Below are 22,760 nucleotides of genomic sequence, written 5' to 3'. Positions count from 1 at the left end.
CCCTTTCACATCAAGCCACGAAGTGGGGTGGATTCTTGTCATATGCCACTGCCCAGCAGGGCCACTCCGCGGGAAAGCAGTTAGCAGACACGGAAAAGGAGATGTTATCAACCACGGACGTGAAACCCAGATTTTGCTTGCTTGGAAACCGCTTAAAAATTTCATGTGTTCATGTGTCTCCAAGCTTTTCATAAAGTAGGTCACTGCTCTAACTTACACCGTGGGAGACGCTCCTTCTCCTACGTGCTAAAACTATTGATGGCGTCCCTCGGTGTTTTCACCCAGCAAGGATAACGGCTCCTGTTGTTGTCGTTTACCTGGAGCATAAAGTGCCTGTCGCGTCCATCCTCCAGCCTCAGATCTTTATTGTGGAGGTGAGTTCTCAGTCGGGCCAGGAACTCGTTCTGCCTGTTAATGTCTGTTGCCAAGATCAGGGAGCCCAGCTGCTGTTCGATATCCTGTCTGCATCCACAAGAAGGACAGAGAACACACACACACAAAGCAAATCTCTTGGAGGGGGTGGCTGATTCTGTCACCATCAGGGGCTGAAGCTGAATTTCTGCCCTTGATTCTGTGCATTCCACAGAGGCCCCCAGAGCCCGAGAGTGATCCCCTCACCCGCCATCACCCCTGTCTGTGCACAGCAGGTTTGCCAAGAACCGTAGAGAGTGATTGAAACCTCGGGTGATCAGACTTGGAGTTTATACATGCCCACGGTTCCAGTGGGTGAGAAAACTGAAAGCCAAGTAGAAACATATGCTTTAAGGAGGACACAAAAAGACACACAGAATCATGGGAGTTTGGTAAGAAAGTTCTAACCAGCTCAAGCATTAAGATCTGCCTGGGGAGGGAAAAGGGCAGAATAATAGAAATAACAAGGAGGACACAGCGACTGATATGGTGGGATGGAAGTAGCCATCAACGGAACAAGGCAGACAGGCCAGAAAGGGATACTGGAACTTAAAGAGGAGTGACAGTTGATTGAGGCACCACTAAAAACCAGTGGGAAAGCAACATATTAGTCAACAAATGAGAGAGGGAAAAGGGGATATTTCGGAAAGATAAAGCAAATTAGAGATTTATCTCACATATAGAAATTCATCAATAGAAGGAAAATTCATAATTACTTTTAAGATTCACCTTTAAAAGTGAGATGTATTTATGTAGAGTGCATAGAGCCTACATATGCAGTTTGATGAATAAATGTAAAATAAGCATCTGATAATCCCCACCCAGGTGTGGAGTACCGCTGGCCAGGACCCCAGTAGGCCCATGATGATTCTCATCACATCCCTCTGCCCCTAACCCCTAAGTAACCACTCTCTTGATCTCTTTTTCCATAATTTCCTTGCTGCTTATAATAACTTTACCACCTGTGTGCGCAGGTCTAGATAATATGGTTTACCTTTAACTGCTTTTGAACTTTAGGTTCCATGGTAAGTATTAGTGTACACTTCGCTTCTTTAGCTTAACGTTGTGTTTTTGAAAGCCATCCATGTCGATGTGTGAGCTGTAGCTCATCCATTTCCATAACCATGTTGTATTCCATCACAGGAATATACTACAGTGCGTTTATCCACTCTACTTTTAATGGTCACTTGAGTTGTTGCTAGCTTTTTTTTTTTTAAAGGTATGCTTTTTTTTTTGTGAGGAAGATTGGCCCTGAGCTAACATCTGTTGCCAATCTTCCTCTGTCTTTTTTTTCTCTCCCCAAAGCCCCCGTACCTTGCTGTAAATCCTAGTTGTAGGTCATTCTAGTTCCTCTATGTGGGATGTCACCACAGCATGGCCTGACCAGGGGTGTGTAGATCTGCGCCCAGGATCTGAACCCATGAACCCTGCGCCGTGGCAGTGGAGCATGTGAACTTAACCACTCGGTCACAGGGCCCACTCCCCTCTAGTTTTTGACTACTATGAAAAATGCCACAGCAAACAATTTTATGTACCAGTTATACATGTGCAAAAGTTTCTCTAGGGTCTATGTCCAGGAATAACATTACTGGATCATAGAGCATGCTTATCTTCAATTTCCTAGATATTGTCAATTATTTCAAAAACAATTGTATAAATTTATACTCCAAGCAGTACTAGACGAGATTCTCATTCCTTTACATTCTTACTCTTCATATTTTTTGCCAACCTGAGAGGTGTGTCATGCAACTCGTTGTGGTTTTAATATGAATTGCCTTGAGTACTAGTGACATTGGACGTATTTTCATGTGTTTAATGGCCATTTGTAGTTCCTCTTTTGTGAAGTTTCTATTCTAGTCTTTAATATATTATTGGGTCATCTCTCTTTTGTTTATTGATTCTAAGAGTTTTTATATATTTTCAATAATAGGCTTTTGTCAGTTATGTGTTGTAAATATCTTCTACTCTGTGGCTTTTCTTTCCACTTTCTTTTTTTTTTTTTTTTTTTAAAGATTTTATTTTTTCCTTTTTCTCCCCAAAGCCCCCCGGTACATAGTTGTGTATTCTTCGTTGTGGGTTCCTCTAGTTGTGGCATGTGGGACGCTGCCTCAGCGTGGTCTGACGAGCAGTGCCATGTCCGCGCCCAGGATTCGAACCGACGAAACACTGGGCCGCCTGCAGCGGAGCGCGCGAACTTAACCACTCGGCCACGGGGCCAGCCCCTCTTTCCACTTTCTTTATGTTATCTTCTGATGAAAGGAAGTCTTAATTTTTATCACAGCTTAATCTATAAATCTTTTAAATTGTGGTTAATTTTTTCCCTTCTATTTAAGAAATCCTTCCCAGCTCTGATGACAACATTCCTTTACATTATATTCTAATATCTGTATAGTTTCACCATTTACATTTTGGTTTCTAAGCCATATATAAATTTAATCCACTTCTGAACATTAAAAATAATCATAGAAAATAGGCAATTCACAAAAGAAATACAAAATACTCTAAAATATGAAATGATATTAAATATCCTTACTATAAAAAAAAGCAAATTAAAACAGCTGCATGATACTATTTCCCCATTTTTATTGGCAAGGATTAAAAGTAACAACTAAATAATTTGCCGAATTAATTAATGATTGTGATACCTACTGCTGCTGATGGTACGGGGAAAATGGTCCCCCTTATTTGCTGTTAGTGAGAGTGTCAATTAGTATGATGTTCCTGGAGGGTGATTTAGGAATTAACGCTAAAAGCGTTTCCTGAATATAAATAATTTGACCAACAGTTCGTCTATAAATTTACCTGAACATGTTAGTAAAGATGTAATTAGTACAGATATATGTTATAAGGATGTTTATCCTCTTGTTGTTTAGAATAATGAAACATTTTGGGGAGGAAAAAAATCATGAGAATTCATAAATACATAGGAGATTGCTTAAAAAAGCCATGTTGCATGTGCACTATACAATTATTAAATATGTTGATGTTTAGCTGTATTTAGCTACATGGAAAAATGTGATGTTTTATTGTTATATTACAAAATAGGATACAAAATATGTAAGGCCTGATCTCTATGGTCATAGCAAAGAATTTGGAAAGATATAAAATGGGATTATGGATGATTTTCACTTTCTTTTTTATAATTCTCAATATTGTATAAATTCTTTGAAAATATAAATAGCAAATTTATAACCAGAAAATATAACTATTTTAGTTAGGTGAAATCTTTCATGAATCAAATCAAAGGGCAAACTAAAAATTTCAAATAATATTTACAACATAAAACAAATGGTTACTATAGTCAAAATAGAAAACCTTCTTACAAATGAACAATAACATTGATAGGAAAATAGGAAAAGACCAAACACAAAAATATCTTCCCTAAAGAAATAACAATGGCCAGTAAATATATGAAAAATTTCCAATCTCTGTTGTAATCAATGAATCTCTCTCTCTACGTATATGTGTATATATGTCAAATTTGCAAATATTTTAAAAAGATAATAGAGATAAAACTCAATTTTGGTGATGCACATTGATAGATGTTCTCATAACTCACCAATGGGAATATAGGTAGATGCAGTTTTTTGGAAAAGCAATTTGATAATATACAACAAGAACCTTAAAAATTCACAACTTTCTGATCAATAATTTCTATCCACAAATGTTTTCTCAGAAAATAGAATATCAGAGTTTGGGATAAAAACCTATGTTTTAAGAATGCTTGTTAAGCATTGTTTATAATGACAAAAATTTGGGAATCATCTAAATTCCAAACAATAGGCAATAGTTAATATATTTTGGTACAATAATACCTTATAGACATTAAAATAATTTTATTTTAGTAGTAGGTTTAATGATATGGAAAAAGACCTCCACGGAAAGTGAAAAATGTCAGGACATAAACCATACAAAACAAGTTCCCCATTTTGTTAAAATATGGTTGCGTTGAAAAAAGACGAAAAGGAAATATACCAGCCAGGTCAACATTACCAGTAATGTTACAGTAATTCCAGTTTTCATCATACTAGGTTGAATCACATGAAAACGCCGCTGTTCTACTGTTTTGGGCCCTTCAAAAACAGCAACTTCATGTGGTTCAGCGAATAAATACTTTTCTAGATTTTCCTTAGTTTGTACAGTTAACCTGTCTTACTTTTAAAATCAGAAACCTGACTTTAAAGCGTTTACATGAGGAAAGAAGGACTAATCACAGTGAGTGTGATGATAGCTTTCATTATAAAGTCCTCTCACACGTGCTGTTGCGTAACAATTATTCTTCTCGCAAAAGCACTTTACAGCACTGCGCCTCGCAAAGACATAAAAACATGCAATTTTTATTTGGAATCACTGGGGACGGGCAGGAGATCTTAGGAAATGAGTACTCCAGCTCGTCCCTCGTTTTGCTCTTTCCTGTCCTCTCTCTCCTTTCTTCCCTCTTCTTTCTTTCTTTAGCTGTCCCTGCCACCTACCTCCTTTGTTTCTCCTACTTATTTGATTTCTTGCTCTGGTTTGTAGTTCTTTTTGCATTTCTTTCTTTCTATCTTTGCAATTTGTTGTTCTAGTGAAAAGCGTGAGTTTTTATTCCCCGCACGAGGATTGGTTTTATTTAGTCCCAGGCGGTAAAATGTCATCAGAACTGAAGTTCCCCCTGCAATTTCCACATTCCTCTGGGTGCTGGGAGACAGCATGCGACAGGATCAGAGGGCCAGGAACAACCCTGGGAGCCCAGAGTGTGCTGCGGGTTCTGTGGAGAAACGCCACTTGGTTTTGGACCTTCAGCTCTGCGCCCTCCAGGAAGAGGGGCACGGTGCTGTTTGCGTCTTCTCTCCTAGCGGCCTCAGGTTCCGCGCATTTTAATTAAACAGATCAGAATTAGCGGTGGCCTTGGAGGACGGGAGAGCAGCTAACTTGGGGCCTCATAGAAAATGAGGCAACGGCCTTGGATTTGTAGAACTCACTCTACTGGCCGGGCTAACAATCAGCGGTCCAGGAAGCTAGTGTTTCCCCTTCTGTTTAAAATGCAAGAGACGTTGGTAAATCAATGCTGAAAAAATTGCTGGGCCCCATCCAATTACTTAACAAAAAACATTTTAGAAAAGAATTTCTGGCTTCTACTTTTGCCAAGACTAGCAATTATAATACACACTTTATTGAACTCATCTTAAATCTAGCTTGAGAACTCCTGTGTTCCTTTTCGATAAATATTTATCTTTGGATCCGCACGGGAGGACAAACTCGCTAACATGAAAGACAGGAATCTGGCACAGCAGAGCGCTGATGCGGGAGTGTGGAAGCTGAGAGCCGTGTACCCAGCCCCTTGTCCTGACGTCAGGCCCCAGACTATCCACAGCTCCTTCAGAGCTCCCTGAGACGGCCTGGCTTCTGGGTTGCAGGAGCTGACACAGAATCTCCTCTGATAGACAGCCGAGCGCAGGCAGGAGGTACGGCCGGCTGGCTCCCGGCCACTAACCCGGGGGGGTCTCAAGCGTGCCCTCGAGAAAGCGGCTTATCTTTAATGTGTGAACATCAGGACCCTTCATCTCTGCGCCACTTACGTCATTTCCTTCGGCAAGTGAGCAAGAAGCCTTGATTCTCGAAGCATGCCGATTGTCGATCGCCAGTGGTGATTCTCCAGCACAGACATGTTCTAGAAAGAAAACAAATGAAAGCTGCGAATGAGAGAGAAGCTGGATACCGATCTTTGATGCTGCTCACAGCTCCACTGAGGCCAACATTCTCCCTCCAGCCAGTTTGTACTTGATGACGCAGAGGCAGACCAGAAGAGAAATGCAAAATAAAGCAGCACTGGCTCTCCTCGAAGCCATGATGACAGTGGGAGGGCCGTGAGGCCATTGCTGACCCTCCCCTGGGGGGCTGATGAGGATCTATTTCCAGTATCATTCACTCCTGCCTCGGCCCCCGTGTTTGATAGCCTATTCAGGCAACAGTCAATTTAGAAGATAGAAAATCGGTAGTAACAGACTGTGGGGCTGTAGGCATAACCTAATCCAAGATCAGACTAGTCGCCCGAGCAGCAGGCTGCACAGCCCTGTGTCATCCACTGCACTGACCCTTGTTTCTCGACCCTGGGTCTGACCCACCTGGGCTGCTGCTGACACAGTCAGACTCCTGAGCCCCAGTCCGTTTGGTTTTGGTTTGGTCCGTTTGCAGTGATGAACTCTTACGTACACCAAAGTTGGAGACCACCGCCGTGGAAGCAGCTGCCAACAACCTTCGGGACCCGTGCATCGGCAGTGGGCCCGTAAGGTCTGAGTTTGAATGTACAATCGCCTCCTTGTTCAATTGTCTTGCTGTCTCCTCCCTCGTGGAAACCTCTGCTATGTCGATCTCTCCCTAGACTTCACTCCTCTCTTACACATGCTGCTCGTCCCAACATCAGCTAACCACGTAAACAAAGGATGTTTCTTACAATCCATTGTGTTTGTTCTAATCAGCAAACATTATGGCCTCGCCGTGACTTTATACATAAAAAGCAGAACCCCCCAAGCCCCCAGGAAATCTTTGTGCTTTATTTTCTTATTTGTTTCTGTATTCATTCCTCATTTTGTTTCAAGAGGGGTTATACACTTACAGAAAATACAGGAAGATAGCATACATTACAAGTGAGGGGAAGCTGTGTGATTCTGCTTGTATGCGGTACCTGGAGCGGTCAAATGCATGGAGACAGGAAGACTGTGGTTGCCAGGGGCGGGGGGAATAGGGAGTTACTGTTTAATGGGTATGGAGTTTCAGTTTTGCAAGATGAAAAGAGTTCTGGTGATGGACAGTGGCGAAGATTGCACAAAAATGTGAATGTACTTAATACTGCTGAATCGTACACTTAAAAGTGGTTAAGGGGCCAGCCTGGTGGTGTAGTGGTTGGGTTCTTGCACTCCACTTCTGTGGCCCGGGGTTCCTGGGTTCGGATCCCTGGCCCGGACCTATGCACTGCTCATCAGGCCACACTGTGGTGGCATCCCACATACAAAACAGAGGAAGATTGGCACAGATGCTAGCTCAGTGACAATCTTCCTCAAGCAAAAAGAGGAAGATTGACAACAGATGTTAGCTCAGGGCCTATCTTCCTCACCAAAAAAAAAGGTTAAGATGGTAAATTTTATATTATGTGTATTTAGTCACAATTAAAAAAAGTGAGGGAGAAGCAGCAAGGAAAATAATATGGAGACTAAATGGAGCCAGGATAGAGACTGAAAGCCGTGCCATCATTACGCCCCTACTGAATCTCAGCCACCCATGCAATGCGCAAACTTTTCAGCAAATGAGAAAAGAGAACCCCCATGAGTGACACAGCCCAGGTTCCATTAAGGAAAAGCAAGTTCAAGGAAACTGCAACTGCTCTTGGTTCTAAAACCAGACACCGATTTCTCTCCAGGACTTTGTAGAACGAGCATCACGAGAGGAGTCTTCCATGGACCCTCCGCGTAGGCTGTCAAGATGCTGATCATTCCTCTCCTTCCAGAGGGTCATTATTCTCTATTCACCACTTGACTGAGTTTGAACGTGTGATGAGATTTTGTTACTTTTCTCCACTGGCCTATTATCTCCTTTTGGGCATGAGCCACACCAACAAAAGAGAATATTTATTAGGAATAACATGCTAGACTAATCTGTTGTGATTGTAAAGATTTACGAGAGCAGAGAGTGATAGGTCAGCGTATGTAACAGAGGTTCTGTGCTGCGGTGACATTTAATTCAGTCACTCACGAGTGTTCCCTTGCAAGACTAATTCTAGTAGAGGTGGGCATGAGTGTGCCCTGTGAGTTTTTCAAGGGGCTGGAAAACGGTAACAAGACTCGTGAGAAATGACACCACGCCCCTGTTGGATGGTCCCTGTTGGATGGATCAAAGGTGTCTGGCAGGTGGCCGTCAGCATTGTCAGTCATGCCAGCCCGCTGTAACATCCTCATTAGTAATCTTCCCAAAGACAGAATACTTGGGAAATTGGCTGGTGAAACCATATTTGGAGATGAGCACCAGGAAATGGGAAGAGATGCAGTGGGCTTGGAAGCTGGCACTGAGAAGAGACACCAACGCTCACGATGACGAACACCACCGGTCGTGGAGCAGGTGTTATAATGGAAGTATGTTTTGGCCAGAACTGTGTCAGAAGTAGGGTCACTCCTGGGGATTCCAGAGAAGGAAAGAATAGCTGCCTGAGGAAGGGGACCAGCATTCAGGAAGCGCCCCCTCTGTGCCAGGCCCTCTGCGCCATCTCACTCAATCCACCTAACTCTCCACGGTTCGTATCATTAACTCACAGATGACGCAGCCCCAGGTTGCTCTGAGAGGCCACACAGCTAGTGGTGGCTGAGGAAGGCCTTAAACCCAGGTCTGCCCGCTGTCAGGACCCTTGCTGCCTCCCAGGACTTTCCTCTTTGCGGCCACATCCACGCAGTCAGAAGCTTGAAGTTTATAAACTGATGAATGCCTGCAGTTGTACTTAATTTTGCAAAAGTCGTCTGTAGTTGCTGCTGTCAAAGTCTGCAGCTGATTGTTTTAATTAGGTGTTACTTTTTAAACCCACACTGGGATCTTCACGTGTACCTCCAATTTTGGTTTCACTGTGAAAAATCCTGTAGTTTGAGTATGTTACGAGCTAAGTAGGTTTAGATTGTCTTGGGGGAGAACCCATCTTTCGGCCCCTCTCAGCTCTCAATTCTGGTCAGTCTCTGAGACCTGTTGGTTTTTCCAACATGGCGTCACTTCCACCATCCTTTCCTTTCATTGAAGTGACCCCATGTCAGTGCTTAATTTTCCTCCCTAATTCTCTTTCTTTCTATCCATCCTTCCTATAGCTGCCAGAATGTGATGTATTTGACAACATTTTCTACCACCTCCCTAATCATTGGTTGAAATATAAACTAATATTTATTGAGCACCTGCCAATATGTGAGGTGCCATAGTGGGCTCTGGGGATCCAAAGATGAAGAAGACAAAATTGCTGCCATCAGAGAGCTCACTAACTTCAGTCTGATCATGCCATCTGCCTTCTCCCAAGCCCTGCTCCAAACCCCACAAAGTTCCCCATCAGATAAATTACACCCAACTCCTTAGTTTGGCATTCGATGCTCTCTGAAAATTGTCCCAACTATTTCTGTTCCTACATGTTTGAGATCATTGAATACTTTACCTCTCCTTTCCTACAAAGCTCTTATAGTCCAAATAAATGATACCGTATTAATGACTATAACTTACTATTGTCATAATTATTAAATTATCAATATACGAAAGTGTCCGTTCCTTTTGACTTTTGTGCCTTCCACGGTGGTTTATCAGTCTCAAACACCTCTTTCTCTACGTTTACTTATCAAACTAAAGCCTGTCTTTCAGAGCCCACTTCAAGTACTCTGTCCAGGGAGCCGCCTGGGGCGATTCCTGCAGAGGTGGACTTGCTGTCCTCTGAGTCCTGCGGCTCTTTCTTTGGGCTTTCCTCACGTCCTGAGTCCTGTTGATGTACGTGAGAGCTATCTACGACCTTCTTCTTCTTACTAGATTATAAGCTACATGTGAGTAGGGAGCCTGCCTCGTTCCGTTTGTATCCACTCAACTCTATCTCTTTCACAGAGAAAGTGCTTTCTGTTAATTTGCAAAATAAGTCACTGAATAAGCTACTCGATTTCATTCAACAAGTATATGCAGCACTTACTGCGTTCCAGGCACCGTAGCACGAGCTTGGACTACACCAGTGAACGAAACGGACACGGACTAGCGGTGGCAGGGATGGGGAGAGATGGAGAATAAACAATAAACATAATAAACACTTTAATTCTGGAGAAACATTTGACAGCATCTCAGAAGACAGTGAATGCATGGAGAGAAGAAGTGGAGCAGGAGAGTGGGAGTCTGAGAGCCTTCGAGGGTGGGGCTGCTAAGGTCGTTGGGGTAAGAGGTGAGGTTTGAATGAAGACTTGAAACGGGGAGGGAGGAAGTCGTGCTGCTCCGGGGGGGAGAGTCCACCAGAGGAAACAGCTGGAGCCTCGGCCCCAAGTGGGGAGCAAACGGCCAGCTGTGAGGTCCACGTGCCGTGAGAGAGGGGAAGGGTTAGGACCAGGAGTCAGAGAGGCGGTGAGAGACCAGATGGTGTACAGCCTTCTGGCTGTTGTAAGGATTTTGGTTTTCACTCTGAGGGAAATAAGGAGCCACTGCAGGGATCTGGGGGGAATGAAATTCTGCGACCAGCGTATAACTAAGCTCACTTTGGCTGCTGAGTTGAAAACAGATTCTGGTGGGCGTAAGGCTGGAAGCAGGTGTCAAAGACTATTTAGAGGGTGACAGTGTTCACCCAGGCGGGAGAAGACAGAGGCGTGGACGAGGGAGGGGGAGGTAAGAGTGGCTGATTTCTGGATCTGCAAGGATGGCTACAATGTTTCTGGCCTGAGCAACTGGAAAGATGGCGTGCCCATTCCCTGCAGTGGGAAGGCTGCAGGTGGAGCCAGTTGAGAGGAGGCCAGTGTTGGACTTGTTGAGTCCGAGATGTCCATTAGACACACGGACATCATGGCAGAGATACCAAAAACCAAAGGAGTAACAACAACAAAAGGAAAACGGAATAGCGGCACAAGAGTGTGGTAATTCATGGATTAGCGGGAGATTGTCACATGAAGGGAGAGCTCACCCTGATTAATCATTTTGATGGTCTCAGGTTTACAATTAAGCATCAGGCGTGGCAGAGACGCCTGTGTGTTCATCCTCTAAATCCATTTTCCTTTCCCGCTTATCCACAAAACCTCAGTTTTTAGACAGTCTTGTAGCTATCCAGAATAGAGATAACATTTTCCAGCCTCCTTTATGACTAGATGGGATCACTTGGATAAACTCTGACCCATTAAATGTAAGCATAAGTGTTGTGTGGGATTTCCAGGAAGGTTGTTTAAAGGGAACTAACTCTCCGGGAGAGGCCTCTTTTGCTTCTTCCCATTCTTCCTTCTCACTATCTGGAACGCAGCAGGAATGGCTAGAGCTCCAGCAGCTTTCTTGGGCAGTGAGGACAAGGTCACACCCTCGTGCTGGTAGACTGTAGAACTAGAGGGATCCTTGGACCCTCACCCTTAATTTTGTGCAGCCACTGTGCCTGCTCTGGACTGCCAACCTCCACACTTCTTTTATGAAGGATAGAAATAAACTTCCATCCTTGTTCAAGTCACGAATACCCCAAGTTATTTATTTAAAGTCTTCCACTTCATTCTGAAAGAGTCAATGAAAAGGTCTTTGCAGTGTCTTGATCTATTATAATGCTTGGTTTTTGCATAAGAATGATAAGAAGGAATTTTACAGCTCCACCAAGGAGTGAGGAGAAACCACTGCAATAAAGTCAGAAATGCAGGTTTGTGACTCTACACACACACACACACACACACGCACACACTTCTTATTCTGAGATGAACCATTGCCATCTGCTGGGACAGACTCCCCCAGTTCTCCAGACAGATCCGCTTGCTCCCTCTTCCAGCTCCCACTCCAACCCAAGCTGCTACCCAGCGTCTAAGCCGCCTTATGATACTTTGTCCACTGACCTTGCTCACATGTATCAAGGACCCTCACATGTTTTGTTCATTTACTCTTGAAAAGAATTTTGAAAAACCATGCTCTTCCTATACTTTTTAGAATCGATATCTAAAATCACAAATTTCAATGGTAACAAAAGATCTTATGTTCAGCACATTTGTGAATATCGGTATTTTAACAAAAAAATCTTCACATCACTCTTTTATGTATTAAATGCATCTAGAGAAATCTAAATGCCATTTAATGTCCATTCATCTCCCATTAAAAAAAACACATGAATAATTTATTCTTTAAGTCAGAAATTTTAAATTGATTCTTTTTCATTTAGAATTTATATTTCCATTCTATTTCTCTACAGAATTTTATTTTAATGTAATATATTTTTTGTATGACATTCTTTTATTGTCACCCTATCATATTTGTCTGCAAGAAAAATAAGTATATAAATTGGAAGTTTAATTTAACAAATTTTTATAACATCAGGTCTGAGTAGTAAATATTTTTCTAGCTTGAATTTACAATGAAATTGCTATTAGTAAGTAACTGGTCAAAATACATGTATATTGCAAATTTGGAAAAAATAATTAAGTTTAAGAATAAAAATTTATTGGCATTGCATCTATTTATGAGATGGCTGGGAGAGTTATAGTACCTCAATTACAGGAGACCTCCTTTAATGTTTTTAGCTGTTCCTTTGTTTGGTATTTTTTCACACTGGGGCAATATGCAATATTGGTGCAATCGGGGCACTATGCAATATGCAGAACGGGCAAGAGAGATGTCTTTCTTTTGTAAAGTGGGAACAGTGGGGGGTGGGGGGTGGCTGTGAAGGAGGAGTGGGAAAGCAGAGCTGACCTGACTGCCTGCAAGCACATTCCAGGCACGTCCGCGTAAGGGCCTGAAGTGGATTCTGTTAGCACGGCTCATGCCAGCATACCCCGTGGACAGTGCTCTGTATCCACACAGGCATGCTGAGTCTGAACACCCTGCCACTGCGATTGCCACTGAGAGCAGGGAGCACGTCGTACTCATCTTTGTGCCCCAATAGGAGGCACAGAGCCTCTGACAGATGTAAATGTTTGTTGAATGGATACTGAGTAACTAATTTCTGAAACTTAAAAGTACAGTAGATGCAAAAGTTTAAGTAACTGTTAAAAGAAAGAGCCCTGTTACATTTTGGGTCAATATCTGACAGAAGCCAGACTTGGGATCTTCTTAAGCAAAAGCCGGAGAGCTTTTTCAATTATTATAGCAATGGGCTCTTTCCCACTACTCATTCACAGACAACCAGGAGCAAGTGAATGACTCCAGAAATAACACACATCCGGCAGCACTTGTCAATTCCAAGAAAAGGAATAAGAAGATCATTGTACAGATTTTTCAGTCAGTGCTTCTCATTCTTCATGGCGCTCTTTGTGTGGGTTAGCACGAAGGTCACCAGGAGCAGGAGCAGCTTCTGAGTGGATAGAGGGGGTGGGTGCCTCGATCTGGTGGTCTGGTCTGATCGCTGTTCCTACGCTTGTCAGATTTCCACTCGGGGTCTCTGTGTGCTCACTGTTGCTAGTATTCCCGACCCCTCAGTGTTACTCAGGTCCTGTCTTTCTTGTTGCATGCATCTATCCATCCATACATCCACTTACTTATCCAGCAAACCTCCCACCACCCAACAAATATTCACCGAACACCAGGACTGTGCCGGATGCTGAGGAGACAGTAGTGAGTGAGGCAGGCGCCCAGAAGCTTGCAGGCTGTAGGGGATGTGGACATCTAATCAGGAAATATCAGTTTAGAGAGATAAACACCATGATAGGGAAATAATAGAGGGCTGTGAAATCGTATAGGAGGGCACAGATGACGGAGTTTTGAAGAAAAAGAAGCCTTTCAAGATGAAGATGTGTCCAGGTTGAGATCAAGAGGGTGAGAGAGTTAGAGAGGACAGTCACAGAGAGGGAGCTTATTTCATTAAAACAGGCAGAAGAAAGAGCAGGTGCCTGAAGACCTGTAAGCTAGAGGGACACTTCATGCCTTCCCACCCTGCTTTATTTCTTTTAATCATAAGAAATTTTCATTTTCTAATATAGCCTATATTTTACTTAGTTATTTTCTACTACCCCTGGTAGAAAGCAGGGATTTTTATTGGTTTTGTTCATCTTCTGTAGTCCCAGAACTTGGCACGCATCAAGTGCTCAATAAATATTTGTTGAATGAATAAAGGAATGAGCTACGTTTGGGACTCTGAGAGTAGTGGCAGGAAGTGAAGCTGGGAAGTGTACTGGGGGTCAGATTGTGATGTGGTTTGTAAACTGTGTTGAGACACTTGGACTTAATCTTTAGGCAATGCAACTTCAACCAGGCGGCTATCTACGTGTCAGAGTTGAGTTCCAGGAAGCTCATTCTGGCTGCACAGTGGAGGAAGGGCTGGAGCCAGGCGAGGCCGAGGGCAGACAGGACGAGGGCGATGCTGGTGCCCTGCACTGCGGAGGGGCGGGGTGAGCGAGCAGGCTGGAATGTGCCGGTGTTTCATAGGGAAGGATCAGAGTGATCTGTGTCCTTCCTAACGGGGAGCTGGATTTGTTCCTACAGGCTTATCTGGCTTTCATAGTGGCTCGAAGACCAATATTAGCAAAAGGTAGATTGAACAAAGAGGAAAATCATCATAAATGCTCATGGAGATCTGAACATAGGATGAGACGATGCCACCTCATATCCGTTGAAACCCTGGCGCTGTTTTAGAATCCCACATTGGGTACCACATCTGCTGACCTTTAAGAAGCATCAATCCAGCAATTGCCCACTATCCCGGTGACAATGTGCTCCAGTGCCGTAAACTATTCCTATTTGCAGTTTTAAGAATAATCTTCACCATGAAGTTGAAAGAGCAAATATCCACTTTTGTGGCAAGAAAATCTAATTAGAATTTTAATTTGGAAAACTCAACCCCTTAAAACCCCTAAGGTAAAACCCTTACTTCCCTTTTTGTCTGAATTATCAAGTATTATCTGCCCTAAAAACAAAACAATCTCTTTGTTCCCGAATAACAACACATCTGGCATTTAATAAACCACCAACACAGGCTTTCAAATTAAATCAAGAGTCTATTTGTCAAAGAGAAGCTGGCAGAGCAGACTTACTATCATACAAGGCAGCTTTAAACTGTTAGGTTTTTTCCCTATTTATTGGACAATTTCTTTGATTAAAATACTTAGAATGATGTTGCTAAACCGAGGCTGGTGTGCGGTAAGAATCAGAGTTCACTGTACCTTTTAAAGCAGAGGATACAAGAAGGAAAATAACAACAGGAACACAGGCATAGTCTGTGTTTTCATTTTTAATTGCTCACGAAACAGAGAAGCAAGACTCCGGGAGATAATGAAGTCTCTGAGTTCTTCCCTAACAAGCCAAGTAGTCTCCTCGGTAACGCTGCAATGGCCCCAGTCCAGGAGGTCTCGGGGGAACAGAAGCTCCTTGAGTCCTAAACAAGACCTTGGCCCTTGAAGAAACTATGGCACTGCCATGCTTACCACCCGCAGGAAGCGTCGGCCCAAGACACTGCTCTGACAGCGAGGAGCCTGGACACCAACTGCCATCCATGGGGCAGGCCTGTGCTCAGATCAGGGCCACAGACACGCCACATGCCAGCCACCTCACTGTGAAGAAACTTTATGAAACAGAAAATGAGATCTGAGCCTCCTCTTTACCATGTTCTCACTACTTGTCGTAATCACCTTTCATACAGCAGAAGTTGTGAGGGCACGTATCATCCTCACTGTTGCTTGTTAGAGCAGAGGTTGTAGGACCACGTGGGAGGAACATTGCTCCTGGCTCTGTCAGCTTCATATTTATGGTTCAGAGTCATTAAGAATAAAAAGGGGTTAAAATGCTGACCTGCTCTAAGTGCTTGTGGAAAGTGACTAAGAAAAATGATTATAAACTCCTGCAAGACAGTATAGAGTGTAATACATATGTTTAACGGAACAATTAGTTATGAATTATGTTATTCATACAGCTTGCTCTGTCACTAGTTAATATCTAGTTGGACTCCCTCAAAAAGAGCTAAATTCTAAATCGAACTGAAAGTGACTCCTCTTGGCATTGTAATAACCAAGACGTATCTGATGTAAGGCTTGCTGTGCCCAACTGCTGAGCCCCCATGCGTGAGGGGTTGGAGGGTAGAGGGACAGAAGATTCTCGGTTCTATCTCTCACCTGCTCCTTTCCCCCTCAGTCCACCACGACCCCTGGACCACTTCCAGTCTGACCAGAGACGTGCCAGTGGGAAGTGCTTCATCACCTTCGCTTTGAACTCGGGTTGGCAGTGCAGCTGGTGAGTACAGCCCAGACACAGGCAACGGAGAGAGCCCTCGGACCCGGCCTTCGCTCCAGCTGCCCTGGCTCTCTCCTTATCTCAGGGCAGGAGCACAGGCCGGCGTGAGGCAATGATCTTCTTATTTGTTAGAACTGAAAGAGCACAGCCAACAAAAGGAGGCGGAGGAAGCCCTCTTCCACTTTATCTCATTTTTGGTGAGTCTGGATTGTAGCAAAGTCATGCACAGAGTGTTTTCAAAGCCTCATCATTGCGGGCACATCCTCTCTACGGTATTCTCGTTAACCACACGTGTGCGCATGTGTGTATAATTTTTGTGTGTATATATACTCACAACACGCTGGGTGATATATCCATCTGCAGAATCGGTTTCTGTCTTCCCATCGTGTTTTGTTTGCAGCTCTCTACTACAGAGCACTTAGCAAGGTCTCTCCCACTCTCAGCCTCTTGTTTATAGTCCTCTCGTCTCCTTCACAGTAGTAAGAGGGGCTGGAGGAGAGCTCTGAGTTGTCTGCACACAGTAGGTGATTAATATGAGTTTTAGAGGCAGTATGTGCAGCGCACTTCAGCTCTGGAGACAAAAGACGTGAGTTCTAATCCCAACTTCGCCATTCATTAGCTGTTTATTTTCAGGAACAACTCCTGAATTTCCTACGTATCAATTTCCTCTTTCTGGAAAATAAGTTGATAATAGTACCCAGCTAACTGGGCTATTGTGGAGATTCAGTAATATAATATATAAAAAGTATTTAGCACAGCACTTGGATCATGGTAAGTATTGAATAAAGGTTAGTTATATAATTCGGTGAACTGAATTTTTACAGAAAATTTTCTTTATCTTTTTGGAGTTCCTCCAAATAGTTAAGAAGCAATGGTATATAGCCAAACATAAAAGGCATCATAAATTTTTTGGACAAAATTGAAATCTCATATTATTTTCAGGTCCTCATAACAATTTTTACTTTTAATATGTTAAGTCCCAACTTTGCTGATAACAGTTTCAGCTTTTCTCCTAGCCAACTCTAGGACATTGGAAATATCTTTATGATAATATGCAATACTGGTTTGCCTTCAACACTGTCCCTAAAACTTAAAGACATGGATCTTAGTGTCCGAGAGATCCTAAGAACAACTGAGCAGGGGACTGAAGAAAACAGTATCTTGAATGTGGCTTTTGAGTCCTATGTCCCAACTTCTCTCTATCAAAACATTATCAAAAGGATCCTTCTCTTTCCTATCGAGGATCAAGCCAGACAGCTCAGATGGATAAAGCCACTTCTAGAAAAAATAATAGCCCACTTTATTGTAGCAATATCTTTGGATACAAAGAGCAGCACACTTATTTACTCTTCAAAGACTTTCTAGAAATGTTGCGTCTATGTGTATATCTTTAGCTAATTCCTCAAACCTTTCTCAAACTGGGATTAAGCTTTCTCGGATTTTGCACATTATGAGCAACCAAGTTTCAACAAATGTTTGAAGGCAGAGATTATATTTTATTCATCTTTGTACTCCTAGATCCTAGTGTATCATCCGATATGTGCAATAAATAGTTGCTGATTAAAAATATACAAGACTGTATGTTGCATTGAAAGGGCTGCAGAATTTGGTTGTATTAGAATGTTTATTTTTAACAAAGATATTCAAGTAAAGAATTATTAAAAATTATCTGTACTTCAAAAGTTTGAGTAAGGCATCCACTTTTTTGAGAACATTTTTGGTATCTGAAAAAGATAGATTGGGGTAGCTTTCTTTGGAGAATCAATTTTTGTTAATTAGTGGCGAGTATTTAATTCTTCATTATTGATGAAATTCTACACTTTCTTGCTTTTATCTTTAACGTCTGGCATGTTTCTTTCTGATTTCCTGTCTCAATGTGAATTCACTGTGTGTTTTATGTATGTTACATGTAGAGTACAATTTTATGGTCCCTATTTTTATGTACAAATCAGTCAGTAGCAGTTGATACTCTCTTAAACTCCATTGATAGGAGTTATTTGATGATGAGAAATTAGAATTATGTAAGCATTTACATTATGTTGGAATGGATCGAGTAGTCAATCTTGCTGATTGATTTCCTTCGTCTAATAAAAGACATTTGAAAAAGTCAGGATTGACAGGAATAGAAAATCTATTTGGGGCTCTCAGTCCAGACACTGGTTTTCCCCCTAGTCAAGTATTTATGTTTTTCTTAAGCAGTAAGTTTAGCTTCTGAGGTGGTTTAGAAAGTTTAGTTTTAATTTTTCTTTGTTTGGTTTTTAGCTCATCATCAAAAGTCTTTCTTCATTCTATCGTCCTGTCCCCTCTCCACAGCGGTATCTATCCCAGCTCTCGTGCTGGCTGACAGCCCGAGAGAGCCAGATACTGAGTACATACCAGGTGGATCTGTACACCTTGGGGTGCCATCTACGCCAAAAGCTAAACAACTAGATGGAGAAAGGCGTTTATTCATCTTCCAATTGCACTTTATTGGAAATAAATGCACCTCCAGTCACAACAGCTTGTAGGAGGCAGCTGTTTTACGGGATCTGTCAGGAATTCTTTCAGCACTGAACTTTTTCAAAAGATCTACTAAAATTGAGATCAATGGCTCTCTTGTAGGCAATGATTTTGTGAATGACAACTAAAGGTCTCCAAAGAACCATGTTGAAAATTCTGGGAGTAATTCATTTATGATATAAGGTTTAATATCTGAAAGAATATAACGGATCAAAGTTCTCCAGGCCAGCTCACTCATGCTGCTGAAATATTTTCCAGAGACAAAGTATGCCTCTTGCCTTTGATAACATACCTCTGATTCAGACCAATAAAATTCATAAATGGTCTTAAAGACATAAGCCTGAATTAGGATTGCACCTGGGAAGTTTCATTGACAGAAGTCCTGCAAGGACTGGCTTCCACTGGCCACGTGTATGAGTGGTTCCCAGGAAGGCAGGTATTCTCAGACCGCGAGAGGGTGGGCTCCGAGATCCGTTTGGCTTTGGACAATTTCAAACCCGCTTCGGGGCAAACTGAATTCCTTGGATATCCTCATAAATCAGTTTAATCTTTCCTGGGGGATATCCTGGACCTATTTCAAACCCATGCTCTTCGGCTGTGGTCATCACGGAGGCTGACCCTGAATGAAGGCTATCTCCAAGGGTGAGATTCATGCTCCAGGGCTGGCCCTCACGTCACTGGCCGTACTGTGTCTGGCTCAGTGTCGGGCTCCCTTACCTGATACAGGTTGGCGAGGTGGTGGTTAGTTTTGATCAAAAATGGCTGGTTCACCCCTGGGTGGTCAACGTCATGTGCTGCTGCAGCCAGCAGCCCCAGCATGATGTCCAGAGGCGTGAGGAAGCTGGCGAGCTGTTAGAAAAATCAAATGGGGAGACTGATTGGTGTGTTTTCCCGAAAAGGTTAGCATTTGCTTTGGCTAAATCAAACTGAATGAATCATCCTCGCTGAACCATCAGGGCTTTCATCCAGACCTCTACCCTCTGAAGCAGTCACTGAGGTGACGTTCACGTGGAATCGCAGGAGAAAAGGGACTTTGCAGAAGGTAATTAAGCCACTCACATTGTGTAATCATTCAGGTAGCCCCCTCTTCTGACTGCCCCTCAGTGTCGTTTTGTGGTAGGGGTTGCCCGTGGGCAGCCCTGCTCTGCGGCGGGCAGGCAGAAGGCAGAGCCTGAGCAACCCTCTTCTAGAGGAAGCCGTAAATGAAGGAAACAGTGGAAGCCAAGGTGATGGACCCATTAAAATAAATCATTTGTGCATCTCGACCATCCATAGTGTCGCTACTTCTTTCCATATGAAATGAAGAGCAGGCTGAATTGCAAGGCTTGCATATTCTTCCACATGTAGTAAGTAGTGGGTGAGTGTGAGAGATTGTTAGTCTTTGGTTAGCTAGGAAGACGAGCAGGAGAGTGGGGGCCCAGCACTCACTTTAAATATACCACTGTGTGATATACAACTTCAGACCACTCAGAGACTAAAACCAAAACCTTTGCTCTACTTGGGATATTTGACAGGAATGAGGCGTCTACCCGGTTCCGTATTGGGAACGCCTGTCTGGCATCTGTATGTTTAGTGGTTGATGTTAAAACTGATTGAACTAAACAGAGTCTTTGCCTGGGAGATCATTTTCCAAAAACCTTAAGAGAGCTCATCCTGGGGGCCAGCCCTGTGGCTGAGTGGTTAAGTTTGTGAGCACCACTTCAGTGGCCTGGGGTTCGCCAGTTCAGATCCAGTGTGTGGACCTACACACCACTCATCAAGCCATACTGTGGTGGCATCCCACATAGAAGAACTAGAATGACTTACAATGACTTACAACTATGATATACAACTATGTACTGGGGCTTTGGGGAGAAAAAGAGAAGAGGAAGATTGGCAACAAATGTTAGCTCAGGGCCAATCTTCTTCACCAAAAAAAAAAAAAAAAAGAAGAAGAAGAAGAAGCAGCAGCAAACTACCATAGTCTAGGTTTGGGTTTTGGTTTAAAAAAAAAAAAGAAATTTTATCATGTATGTTATACCAACTAAGTTTTATATGGCTAAGAAATGCCTTGATTTTGAGTAATGAGCATTATTATTATGTTTTTAATTTTGGATTGGTTTATCACATCAGAATGTGCTTGCTATGAGGTCTTTGATGTTCATAAGTTTTTTCTTGGGCCTGAATCAGGCTGTCCAGTTGCCTTCATAGGAAATGCAGCTTGATTATTGAAGCGTTTTGATTCTATTTGTCAATCAAAGACCACGAGGTGGGAGAGTCTTCCCAGAAAAGTTCAGCGCTGGTACCGTTCGTGGCAAAAGTCCAAGGCAAAACGGTTAGTTCTGGGACTTTTGAAGATATCAGAGACACAGATTGTCCTGGAGAGGGCTTTTTTGTCCTAACGCAGCCTTGAAAATATACAAATTATGAAAAGAAACCTCAGAAAACTTACTTCCTCTTTCATGACTATTACACGATTTTCGGAGCTGATGTTGGGACTTTAATATAAACCTTCTGTATTCATGTTGTGAACGACCCGTACGTAACTCAGTTATTCTGATGTGGGGGGTGACGTGGGACCTCGCAGGTGGCTTGCTTCGCATTTCCCCACAGCTGAGGGGGCAGCCTTACCTTTGGCTCCTTCAGATAGCAGTGCATGGCCTGGGTGACGTCGGCTGCGTGGACAGCGTTGTGATATGGATTTTGGCTGTGGTAATCTTCTTGAACCATGACTAGGAGGTAAACAGATAACTCAGTCAGCTAAACCCCACACAGAAGGGCATACTCACTCAGACTTAGGGGGGAGTCCCTTTTGCTTAAAAATAGCAGGATCTCCAAAATGTGCAGCCCGAGGACCCTTTAAACGTGAACGTGGTTTGCAAGCTTGGCAGGTCCACTGGGCTGCAATGAGTGGACAGGAGCGGGGCAGACGGGAGAAAGGCTAACAGGATTTGCGAGGCCCTGGGGATTCCTCACCACCTTCACAAATCTCCCCTTTCTGGCATTCATGAAGGCTTTCATTCATACGAAAAACAAATATGCAGGAAAAGGACAACTTTATTTCACACTATAGTTTAATTATTTAGGTTTGCTGCCATTTATGAATAACGTGCTATAAAAGAGGCTTCCTTTTAAAGAGCCCCAGTAGCGTCAGACTCCTGATTTCCAAAGGTTGGCTCATCACTTGAATAACAAATGCCGATCAGAGGAAATCTGGGGCTTCTTCAGGCAGAAGCTCGAGGTACTGCGTTGATCCAACTGAGGACTCCTGACTTTTATTTTGACTTTATTTAGAGAAAGAAAGCTATCATCTTTCACACCCTTCTAGCTAAGGGCCAGAGTGCTCTTGGCACCAAGGAGAGACATAAGCAAGCAATTTTGGTTTGCTATTTACAGAACCACTAGCCCACTTCAGCTAATAACCAAGGCAACACTTGGGACACGGCATATTCACTGTGTATAGAATGTCCGGATTTGCAAATGGGGCCATATTTTCTCAACCCGTGCTATGAGCTTGGTTCTGGATTCCGGTGTTATTTCTGTCATCGAATCTTTGCAATCTTTACATGTACTCTGGGTGCACACACATGTCCAAAGTACCTGTGTTCTCCCTCTCTAAAAATGTCAGAATTATTTGGCTCTATTCATGGCGATGACTTTGCTCAAGCAGTCTAAATTCAATTCCCTTGGGGTTATTTGTCTTTCTGGAACTGAGCCATGTCATGGCTGGTTTCAGAGATTTCTGATGGGCTTCATATACCTTTCATTCAGCAGGTTTATTTTACAATTATGTTTAAACTCTGGCTCTATCACTTATTGTTTGTATTGGGTGAGTTCCTTAACCACAAGTTTCCTTCGTTTCCTTCTCCATACAATTGGGATTACAATGGCTCCAGCATCAAAGGTTGCTGTTAGGATTAAATGTGTTACTATATGCAAGTCCTTAGGAGAGGTCCCTGCATATGTAGTTGCCATGGAAGCCCGGTGGTGGTGGCTGCGCTGTCACCATTGTCATTGGT

General features: G+C 43.0%; 1 protein-coding gene across 3 annotated transcripts in view; it reads right to left on the bottom strand.

The window, feature by feature from the left end:
- The window catches only part of PDE7B (phosphodiesterase 7B), a 294,049-nt gene that overhangs the window by 13,731 nt on the left and 257,558 nt on the right, over window positions 1-22,760 (bottom strand). For all 3 annotated transcript variants that reach the window (XM_005596942.4, XM_070225499.1, XM_014735201.3), the window contains 4 exons: window positions 21,373-21,473; window positions 19,480-19,611; window positions 5,970-6,061; window positions 318-462 (listed from right to left, as the gene is read on the bottom strand). In XM_005596942.4, the coding sequence (XP_005596999.1) occupies window positions 318-462; window positions 5,970-6,061; window positions 19,480-19,611; window positions 21,373-21,473 (470 nt within the window). The remainder of the gene's footprint in view (window positions 1-317; window positions 463-5,969; window positions 6,062-19,479; window positions 19,612-21,372; window positions 21,474-22,760) is intronic.

The sequence above is a fragment of the Equus caballus genome, chromosome 10 (assembly GCF_041296265.1).
Source record: "Equus caballus isolate H_3958 breed thoroughbred chromosome 10, TB-T2T, whole genome shotgun sequence".
NCBI lineage: Eukaryota > Metazoa > Chordata > Mammalia > Perissodactyla > Equidae > Equus > Equus caballus.
Note: the sequence above shows the minus strand (reverse complement) of the source record. Positions and strands in the feature narration are given on the sequence as shown.